At 46.0% G+C, this 11,558-nt stretch overlaps 1 protein-coding gene across 1 annotated transcript in view; it reads right to left on the minus strand.

Annotated features, from left to right (window-relative positions):
- MAML1 (mastermind like transcriptional coactivator 1) overlaps positions 1–11,558 on the minus strand; it is a 46,471-nt gene that overhangs the window by 3,104 nt on the left and 31,809 nt on the right. The window contains 4 exon segments of the mRNA XM_024765042.1: positions 1–436; positions 2,315–2,411; positions 3,909–4,148; positions 6,396–7,808. The exon segment at positions 1–436 is cut by the window's left edge and continues 19 nt beyond it. Coding sequence (XP_024620810.1) covers positions 1–436; positions 2,315–2,411; positions 3,909–4,148; positions 6,396–7,808 — 2,186 coding nt within the window.

An 11,558-nucleotide genomic window follows, 5' to 3' on the forward strand; every position in this document is an offset into this window, starting at 1 on the left:
TGGCCTCCCATGGTTGCCGATACCCTTGGGACCTGTGGCTTAGTTAAACCAGAGTTCAGGGTCCCCTTATTGTGCTGTTGGGAGATACCCGAGTTCCCCAGAGAGTTCTGCCCATAGGCAGCTGAAACCGAGGTGTTTGGGCCCACACCGGTCTGCCGTGGAATGTGGGCATGTCCATTGGTGGCCTGTGGCGGGGCCTGGGCAACTCTCTGGGTCATACCAGAAGCCATGCCATAGAGGCTGCCCTGTGGCATGCTTTGCGAGCCAGTGAACTGAGCCACACCCCGGTCCTGCTGGCCTGAGCTTGAAGGGAGAGAGGAAACCGAAGTGTGTCCAGGACCCATTGGTATCAGATTCCCGGCCTGAGGGAACACTCGAGGACAGCTGGAGTTAGATGGACCCAAGTTGTTCATGCCAGGCATGGCAGAAGAGGACCCTAGAAGACAGAGAAAATTCTGTCAGCTAAGCTAGCATTTCTTCACCACCACTATGGAGATACCTCCAAGACCCATGCTGCAGCTGCTATCCCACAGGCCTGAAAGGCAAAATCAGAACACCAGATACCTCATGATCAGTGGAACCTCAAAGAGAACCCTGGGGACAAAGGTTTCCCACAGGGTGGAATGGAGGCCAGTCTGGAGCAAAAAGGAGATTAAGACAGGCACAGAGGAAGGGGCAAACTCTATGGCTAGAATGTGGGGAGAGTATCTAGAGATAAAAGGAAGAGATGGTCCTGGCCAGATTCAGAAGAGCTGCAGCCACCATAGGAGGGGACAGGGTTGCAAAGCCAAAGGGTAACTGGACTGTGACTCTGGTTTAGACCTAGCTCGGCAGGGACTGTCAGGATCACTTAGATGAGGCCCACACAGTGTGGCACTGCAGGGCGGTGAAGGGAGGAAGGAGTCTGGACTGAAATCAGAAGATATTTACTGAGCACCTGCTCTGTGGTAGGTTCTGTGCTGGGGAGACAGCACAGAATGGGACAGAGAGGTCCTGTCCTCAGGGAACTTGCTATTTGGGACTCTGTCTTAAGCAGTGGATGCATGGTGACAGCCCTGACTTAGATGTTTTTTTGTTGGTAGGTGAGCAATTGTTCAGGGGTTGGCCATAACTGAGTACACTTTGTTTCTCCTCTTCCTCTCTCCATCAGCACCTAAACTAAAAACTGAGTTGAAGACAAAAGGGAAATGCTGAAACAGTCCACTTCTCTACCACTGATAGCCCACAACAACATCAGATGGGATGAAGGTAGGAAAGCTGGCCAAGACCCAGGCTTCTGAGACACCCACAGACTTCAACCCCTGGTCTCTGTTAGCACAAGCATAAAACCCCACTTAAGGGCTTTCCTGGTGGCGCAGTGGTTGAGAGTCCGCCCGCCGATGCAGGGGACACGGGTTCGTGCCCTGGTCCAGGAGGATCCCACATGCCGCGGAGCGGCTGGGCCCATGAGCCATGGCCGCTGAGCCTGCGTGTCCGGAGCCTGTGGTCCGCAACGGGAGAGGCCACAACAGTGAGAGGGCCCGTGTACCGCAAAAACAACAACAACAACAACAACAACAACAACAAAACCCACTTAAGTCTCCTCTGGAATGCACAGCTGTGGTCAACTTCTCTGGGACACTTTATAACGAGAACCACTGACCAAGAGAAGCACAGGTTTCGAAGATATTCCAAGAGCTAGGAAGGCAGGTATGGCCTAGATTTTACTGCATTTGTCAACTGAAATCTCTATTTCTGGAGCAACAGCCTGAGCAATGGCTGTCAGGTTCCCTCACATATCTGAGACAAGACAGCTGAGACCTCAGAATGCTTCCTGCCCCTTTCTGGTCAACTGTCTGCTGCTGATACTGCCATCCGTGACACCAATATGAGCAGACAGGAAGAAAGAAAAGAAGCAAAAGGCCATACAAGTGCATTAAGTCTCTCCTTATCTGGAAAATAGGAGAGGGTCATTTTTTGAACAGACACATAATGCTAGAAGCAAAGAACTTTCTTAAGAATTACAGAAGCCACTTCCTATTGATATTTTCCAACTACAGATGATTTTGCCTCAAAAGATTATACAGCCAAGGACCCAGCCAAAGCACTTAGCCAAAGTAGTCTGCCTCTATGACTTTCTTCTCCTGACGTGTAGAGTAACCAGAACACTAGGCTCCTTATGCAGAATGGAGTTACAGGAGCATATACATCCATTTAGCATCTATAGCATAAAACTGGGCAGATAGCAGGAACTCAGCATGAGTGGAACAGACTACCTGCTCTGTCCAGTGCCTGCCTTCCCTTGCCCCACTCCACTGCCTCAGACACTCCTCACCTGTGAACTGTCCAACCTGTTGTGGGAAGGTGCTCTGTGTTGGGTCTTGGTACTGGGGTGGCGGGCGGGTCAGATGGCGCTGAAACTGTTGCTTCTCCTAGAAAATGCCAAGAACAACAGAAAATTACAAGACCCACATAAAACAAGAACAAAGTGATTAGAGAAAAGTAAACTGTCCAAGTTTGTTACTCAGAGGGACTCCTATGGAGATAATGCTCGTAATCTCATTTGGGGGGCTCTTAATAAATTGTAGTATGAGACAGAAGGATGGGGCAATGATTTAAAAAAAAAAAAAAGGTGATGTATCAGTTAAAAGAAAAAAGAATGGCAGACCAGGGAAATGCAAATCAAAGCCACAATGAGATAGATACCACTTCACACCTACTAGGATGGCTAGAATCAAAGACAGATAAGCGTGTCAAGGATGTGGAGAAACTGGCCCCCTCACACACTGCTGTGGGAACGTAAAACTGTGTAGCTGCTTTGGAAAACAGTTTGGCAGTTTCTCAAAAGGTTAAACTAAAGAGTTACCATATGGCCCAACAATTCCATCCCTGAGTGTATACTCAAGAGGACTGAAAACCTATGTCCACAGAAAGGGGAAACAGCCCAAACGTCTATAAACTGATCAACAGATAAATAAAATGCAGCATATTCATATAATGGAATATTATTCAGCCACAGAAAGGAGTGAAGTACGGATACATCCTACAATATGGTTGAATCCTGAATGCATTTTATATGAAATGTCCAGAATAGGTAAATCTATAGAGATAAAAAGTAGATTAGTGGTGCCCTAGGCTTGGGAAGATGGGGGAACAACTTTTAATGGGTACAGGGTTTCTTTTAGGTAATGTTCTAAAAGTGGCTGTGGTGATGGTTTGTATAACTCTATGAATAAACTAAAAACTATTTGAATAATACACTTTAAATGGGTGGATTGTATGTCATGTGAATTACATCCCAATAAAGCTGTTATTTAAAAAATGGCAGAATTGAGGCAGTAATGTGGGCTTTAAAGTCATCCTCAATCAACTTTATTCTCTGGGTAGCTAGTTCTCTTATGTCTTAAGGATGTAATTTAAAATCCTGAGAACTCCTGTAACCTTGGTACCTGAACACTACATTTGGTGACCAAGTGGGTGAACTGCAGGACTGGGAGGGGGCTTGTCAGTCCTGATTCTTGAACCCCAGGACCTCAGGGATGTCTTCGTTTCCCCGCTTTATGTTCTCCCTTATAGCAATCTCTACCTTTACAAAAAAGCTGGATCCCACAGCAAACTGGTGGACCAAGTGAGCTCAGTGCTTTGGTAGCTGCTGACAAGGGACATGGAAAAATGTTCGTAACACATACAGTTTTAGCCACAGATTCGGCCTTCATTAATCCCCACTAAGTGACATAAAGCTGCTCTGACACAGGCTACCACTGTCTGAGAAACGTCACACTCCTGTTTCAAGGATGCTCTAATACCGGGCATACAAACAATCACAAATCCACATACATACACACTGGAGCTTGTAGCCACTGCAGTGACTTGGGAGGCAGGAAAACATGGGAAGGGATGGTGGGGTTTTCTTCCACCTTTCCCTTTACCTGTTCTGCCAGAAGGTGCTGTTGCCTTTGCAAAAACTGCTGTTGTTGCAAATGCTTTTGTTGCTGCTCCCTCTGTTTCTGTTGGTCCAAAAGCAACTGATGCTGCTTCATTACAGCTGCCTGCTGCTGGTTACTGAGAAAGGAGGTGCTACTGTGAGTGCTGGCTACGGACACAGCAGGTGGCTGAGTCCCCACACTGGCAGCCTGGGTTGGTACAGGGACGCTGGGAGGGTTCTGGTCCTGTCAACACAGAAAAGGGGGTCTCAAGTCAGGTGGGACATACTGAAGACTATAAGCCCTGATCAGAGAAGATGAGCTGCATCCAGTGAAAACCTGGCTCAAGGCTCTCTCTTGAAGCCTCTTCTTCCCTGCAGGTGACTCCAGTGAAACCACCCTCCAGGGCGGGGCTGGAGACCAATAGCACTAACACCTGAGTATCCAGGCATGGCAATGAACAGTCACTAGCTGCATGTTAGGTTTGTTTCCTATGATTCACCAGTGGCAAAGGTGTGATTTTACATTTAAGCTTGTATATTTGTATACATAGTTCCAGTGGCAACTGTAGCTTATAAATGCTCCCTTACTGGAATGCATGGGTGTGGATAGGCCCCCAGAGGAGGAACTTCTGAGGGGCTCTGGTCGATGGAGATGCTACATTCTGAGTGTGCAAACCTTGGGCCCCTGGTGGCAGGGCTGTCCCTGAACCTCCTGAAATTATATGGTTTGTCCACATGTGTACAGCATTTTCCTGGGAAGAGACTGCTTGACTTTTGTCAGATACTCATGCTCAAAAAATACTGAGTACCAATGAGAATTTTAATGGATATTCTCTATTAATACCTGGACCTAAAGTGAGAGTCATGTCAAAGGTTACCACAATATTACCCCAACATCATTACTTACCTTTAAAAGAAAAGGAAAAATTTTAACTCATACAGGAAAAAGGCAAAAAGCAATTATCATTTGAACAAATTCAACTTTTTGAGCTTTTACCCAGTCTTTATTTATTTGTATGTATGTATGTATGTATGTATGTATGTATGTATTTGGCTGCACTGGGTCTTAGTTGGGGCATGTGGGATCTAGTTCCCTGACCAGACATCGAACCTGGGCCCCCTGCATTGGGAGTGTGGAGTCTTAACCACTGGACCACCAGGGAAGTCCCTCATTTGTATATTTAATCTTTCTACAAGATTCTAATCTTAGAGTAGACAGATTCTGAAGTAATCTCCTCACTCCAATCACCAGAAGCTTATGGACTACAAGAGTGCCTTGTGAGGTGCAAAGTACTACTGAAATGGCAGACATCACTGTGCCGCTCTTTCTTTAGGATGCTCTCAGTGGCTGTGTAGCAGTTTAGTGGCTGAAATAATTAGAAGTATGAATGTTTACACATGCATTCTTCTGCTGACAGATGCTTAGACTGCTTCCAGTTTTTGGCTATTAGAAATAATCATGCAATTAGTATCTTGTATGTAACTTTCTTCCTTTTTTTGGATTATTTCTTGCGGGGGTATATAATGTGTCAATGCTTACGAACATTTTTATGGCTTATGAAAAATACGAAAAGTCAAATTACTTTCCAAAAGCATTGTGCCCATTTACACACCCTCACTACTATCTGAACATGTCAATTTCCTCATGGTATTACTAGCATTTTTTTTAATTTTTAAAATTTTAGAGTGTGCTACAAATAGACTGCAGGCTTACAGTAGTGAAAGAAAGGAGGCAATGCAATACACCCAACTGCATGTGACACAACTATTGTCACACAAGTGTTAAAAAGTATCAATGGATCTATATATATATATGTCTTCTATAGATATAGAAGACAATCCAGGACACACTGTGTAGTAAGAAAAGCAAGTGCTAACTTTGAGGAAGTCCGGGAACACTCTGTGTTTGTTTACTATACAAGCCCTAGCCATGAGAAGGCTTCCAGTGGGGAGACATTTTAGAACATATTTGAATGTGAGTAGAAATGCAAATAATGATCATCATAGAATGGTACTTGACCATTCTCCACCCTACAAAGCCATGTGATTCTGCCAGGCTTGAGTGTTGACTGAATAACCTGTTAGGAAGCAGCATTCACCTAAATGTTATAAGCTTACTAAAACTTAAGGTATTTTGAACACACATGTTTGAAAAGTGGTATAAAAAAAAAAGAGCAGAGCCTCTAAGGACATTAAATGTGATCTTGCCACAAATAACTTAAGTTGTATGGCATGAAAGAGACACTAGACCAAGTGCAGGGGATTCCTCAAATGAGTATACAGTTAAAACCAAGTTACACTAGGGAATTTTACCCTATTTTTGTTTATTAAGAATCAATCCTCGTTTGCTTGGTCAATTTTCACTCCCAAGGGAGTCAAAGGACGAAAGTACCAGCTCCCTCCCTCCCTTTGTTCCACAAGTACCTGGGACCTGGTAACCACACTAGGATGGATGTGGATGCAGAGTAACAGAGTAAAGCCCCATGCTCACCTGGCTAGGTGGAACCAGTGATCGGAAGGGCAAATTTCCTGGCTTTGGTTTCATTAGAAATAAGGAGTTCTGCTCGTTGTTCAGATGAGACAGCTGCTGGGGAAGATAAGCCATCAGGGCCGGCTTGCTCTGGCCAGCCCCAGGGCCACCTTGCCCACAGTCTGCTTTGTAGTGAGAAAGGGGTTTGGTGTTGCCGTAGTCCAGCACGGATCCTTGGTTAGCCACGGGATTCTGATTCAAGTTACTTGGTGACTGGTGACTCAGCAGGTTCACATGGCTGGGCTGGAGGTAGGGGCCTCCTGGCCGAGGGGAGCTCTTGTTCACACTGGGTATCATGAGCAGTTTGGAGCTAGTGAAGTCTTGCTTGTAACCCGGAGGGCTGGCAGGTTTTTCCATGGAATAAGGGACATTTAAGGGACTGTGGGAGGGGCCTGTCTGCTGCCACGTGGACATCTGGCCTGGAGCTGGTGCTGGGGCAGCCTGCTGTGGGTTCTGGAGCATCTGCTCACGCTTCTGCTTGGCAGCGATCTGCTGGAGTTGGTGGGCAGAGGACAGCTCTGAGCTCCCGCCTGGGCCCTGGCTAGGCAACACCACACTGGAGAGGGCTCTTTGTGCATTCTGGGCTTGGGCTGATGCTGACATCAGGTTGGGACTGGGATTGTCCACCCCAGGCTGACCAGAGGTGTGGAACAGGGGCTGAGAGCCCCCTAGGCTGGGTGAATCTGTGTTCACAGGGCCAGATGAAGGCCCCATAAAGGTCTGTCCTGCAGACCCAGCCCTCACTTGTGGAGAGCCTAACTGTTCTTGTTCAAAGGCTGCTGGAGAGAATTCTGTTTTAATATTAATGTCCTGTGCCAAGGGGGTCTGTGTGGCAGAACCAGAAGACTCTGGATCCTTCTTCTCTTCAAAGTCCTCATTAAATAGATCCTTCATGTCTTCATCAGGCACTGACCTGTTCAGCTCCTCGATGAGCTCCTTCCACTCCTGCTCATTAAGGTTGAGGTCAGGCATGAGGTTGCTCTGAGATATGGAGCCTCCGGCCCCTGTGATCATGCAAGGCAGGTCGTCCACGGGCTCCTGCTTCAGTTCTTTATTCAGGCTCAGGGGAAATGGCTCACTGGGGTTGCTGCCTCCATTCAAGTGGAGGCTCGAGTCTGCCAGACACTTCTTGTTGATGGAGTCCAGCCCCAGTGAATGCTTCCCGCTGGCCTGTAGGGCCTCTGTGCCAGGCTTGTCAGGCTGACCAAGGGGGGAGGCTGGAGGCAGGCCATTGGAAGAGACGGCAACTCCCAGAGGGGCCTCCCGGCGGGTCTTCTTATGCCCAGGAAAGAAGTCTCCATAGCCATTCTGTTGATCACCATTCTGAGGGGATGTGGCACTATCGAGATTCCTCTTCACTGTATCATGGAGATGCTGAAAAACAAGAAAAAGAGTGACTTATATATACACCACATATGAGGCCCGTCTGCTTCTCATGGTGACTTAAACCAGGGGCCTGTATCCCTGCAGTGTTCTCCTGCCGATTTTGCTTGCCCAGTTTACAACCCTCACTTCTGGGAACACACCCCCATTCCCCCTCCAGGGTTGTCTCTGCCTCTTCCTCTCTTGTGGCCTTGCCTGAGTGAAGACTAGCTCAGCTGTGGGAAAGTAATCCGGCTGCAGTCAATGTGTCAGTCCCTCGACTCTTGCAGCTCTTTTTGCAGGACACAAGCCTGATGCAGCCCACAGTCGTCTAATCTGAGGGTGTAACTGAGAATGGAGCTAATGAGAAAGAGCCAAAGGATACATATACATTCTTGAGGACATCATTTGCATCCCAGATCTAGGTTATACACGAGACCAGCCATCCCCCTGGACTTTTCACTTATGGGAACCAATAAATTCCTCCTTGTGTTTAAGCTGGTTTAACTTGGATTTCTGTTGCCTTCAGCTAAAGGAGACTGGGCTAGTATAGGCTCTTTTTCAGGCCTTGTTGGGGGCTGATCACAAGCTCCAGGCCTCCATCTTGGTGCACAGGCATTTTCATGCCCTTCCTCATCTTTCTAGGTGCCCTTGCCCGGCTCCACCCCTTCTCTCCAGGCTAGGCTGCTTCCTCATATGCCTTACAGGCCTCTGCCTTTCGGCTTTTGTCCCACTCTGCTCCCCACCAACCGTGAGCATCTTCTAATCCCCTGCACCCAGTCACCAGCCCTCCCAAACCCTGCCACTTCTTAACAAGACCATTAATTTGAACACAGTCATGTCTGTCTGGCAGTTACTTACTTCCCCATGTTCTCCTCAACTGGATTTGTTCAACTAACCTTATTAAGAGTCTACCGTGTGTCAGGGACAAGTGCTGTGGGGATATCAAGACAAATGAGGTGGTCCCTGCTCTTCATGGGCTTCCAATCTTCTAGGATATGGGACATACATGGACATGGCTACAGAATAAGACAAACACCATATGCAAGCCATAGAGCAATAAGCACCCTGAGAGTTCAAGGGCAGGAGTTTCATGGAGAGAACATGACAGGGAAGAGAAGAGGTGGTATCTTTCCGTTATTTCCCAGCCTCGTTTTCAGCTACCAGGACACAACTCTTCCACTAACAGAGGCACCTGCACTCAGCCTCTATACATGTCTGCTCCTTTCCTATGTTTACTTCTGCTACATTTTTGTCCTTTATCCCCCCACTCTCAATTCCAACCTCCCCCCCAACCACTGGCCCTAAGCATTTATACTGGTGCTATTTACAACATTCCAATTACAGCTTTCATTATTAAAGATAAGCAGATTTCAGAGGAATCAGAGAGTAGCACAGGACACTCTGTGCTGCTTTCTTCTGCTGCAGAGAAGGGCCACAATGACCCACTACATCCACCCCAGGAGGCTGAGCACAGAAGTACCTGACCCCCTGGGCGGGGGGTGGAGGGAAGGAGGGGGCCAAGGGCACCAGCTCTCAGCAGCAAACTACCTGTAGACACAAATGTGTAATGAGCAAGAAAACAAGGAGGGCTATTTTATCACTCCCTGAGTTCCAATTTTAATGTTCCATTCCCTCTCCTTCAAGATTTTCTTATTTCTTAACTGTTAAAGCTGACTGCACAGTGTTCTATAAATCCTGGCTAAGTATTTCTTTAAATGCATATCTGGGTACTTAAGTTAGCTCAGAAAAGGTTAGGAATGCTCAATAAATGGAACTGTAGGGCAGAAGTATAAGCAAAACATGATCTTAGGACTCAACTCAAGAACACAGCCCCTACGTATAGAGGGAACATATCTCAAGATAATAAATTTATGACAAACCCACAACCAATGTAATATTCTGTGGTGAAAAGCTGAAAGCCTTCCTGCTAAATTCTGGAACAAGACAAGGATGCTCACTCTCACCTCTTCTATTCAACACAGTACTGGAAGTCCTAGCCACAGAAATCAGACAAGAAAAAGAAACAAAAGGTATTCAAATTGCAAGAGAAAAGGTAAAATTGTCATTATATGCAGATGATATGATACCATACATAGAAAACCCTAAATACTCCACACAAAAACTACTACAACTGATAAACGAATTCAGCAAGGTAGCAGGATACAAGATTAACATACAGCAATCTGTTGCATTTCTTTACACCAACAATGAAATATCAGAAAAGGAATGTAAAAAAAAAAAACAATACCTTTTAAAATTGCACCCCCAACAATAAAATACTTAGGAATAAACCTGACCAAGGAGGTGAAAGACATACACTGAGAACTATAAAACATTAATAAAGGAAACTGAAGATGATTCAAAGAAATGGAAAGATATCCCATGCTCTTGGATTGGAAGACTTAATACGTTAAAATGGCCATACTACCCAAAGCAATCGACAGATTTAATGCAATCCCTATCAAATTACCCATGACATTTTCCACAGAACTAGAATAATCTTTTTTAAAACATTTTTTTAAAGATTTATTTATTTAGTTAGTTTATTTTTGGCTTGAGTTGGGTCTTGGTTGCGGCACATGGGATCTTCATTGCAGCACATGGACTCTTCGTTGCAGCATGTGGGCTTCTATCTAGTTGTGGCATGTGGGTTTTCTCTTCTCTAGTTGTGGCACGTGGGTTCCAGGGCGTGTGGGCTCTGTAGTTTGCAGCACGCAGGCTCTCTAGTTGAGGCGTGTGAGCTCAGTAGTTGTGGCACATGGGCTTAGTTGCCCCACAGCATCAAACCCATGTCCCCCGCATTGTAAGGCAGATGCTTTACCACTGGACCACCAGGGAAGTCCCTAGAACAGATAATCTTAAAATTCATATGGAACCATAAAAGACCCAGAATTGTCAAAGCAACCCTGAGGAAAAAGAACAAAGCTGGAGGCATAACCCTTCCAGACTTCAGACAATACTACAAAGCTATAGTAATCAAAACAGTGTGGTATTGGCACAAAAACAGACATACGGATCAATGGAACAGAGGGTCCAGAAATAAACCTACACACCTACAATCAATTAACCTTCAACAAAGGAGGTAAGAATATACAATGGGAAAAAGACAGCCTCTTCAGCAACTGATGTTGGGAAAGTTGGACAGCTGCATGTATATCAATGAAGTTAGAACACACCCTCTCACCATACACAAAAGTAAACTCAAAATGGCTTAAAGACTTAAATGTAAGACATGACACCATAAAAATCCTAGAAGAGATCATAGGCAAAACATTCTCTGACATGAATCATACCAATGTTTTCTTAGGTCAGTCTCCCAAGGTAACAGATATATAAACCAAACCAAACAAAAAACCCAAACAGGACCTAATGAAACTTACAAGCTTTTGCACAACAAAGGAAACCATCGGCAAAATAAAAAGACAACCTATGGAATCGGAGAAAATATTTGCAAACGATGAGACTGACAAGGGCTTAATTTCCAAAATATACAGACAGCTCATACAGCTCGACAAAAAATGGGCAGAAGGGCTTCCCTGGTGGTGCAGTGTGGTTGGGAGTCCGCCTGCCGATGCGGGGGACGCGGGTTCATGCCCGGTCCAGGCGGATCCCGCATGCCGTGGAGTGGCTGGGCCCGTGAGCCGTGGCCACTGAGCCTGCGCATCCGGAGCCTTGCTCCGCAACGGGAGAGGCCACAACAGTGAGAGGCCCGCGTACCACAAAAAAAAAAAAAAAAAAAGGCAAAAAAACCAAAAAAAA

Source organism: Neophocaena asiaeorientalis, unplaced genomic scaffold, assembly GCF_003031525.2.
Source record: "Neophocaena asiaeorientalis asiaeorientalis breed wild unplaced genomic scaffold, Neophocaena_asiaeorientalis_V1.1 scaffold241, whole genome shotgun sequence".
Classification (NCBI taxonomy): Eukaryota; Metazoa; Chordata; class Mammalia; order Artiodactyla; family Phocoenidae; genus Neophocaena; species Neophocaena asiaeorientalis.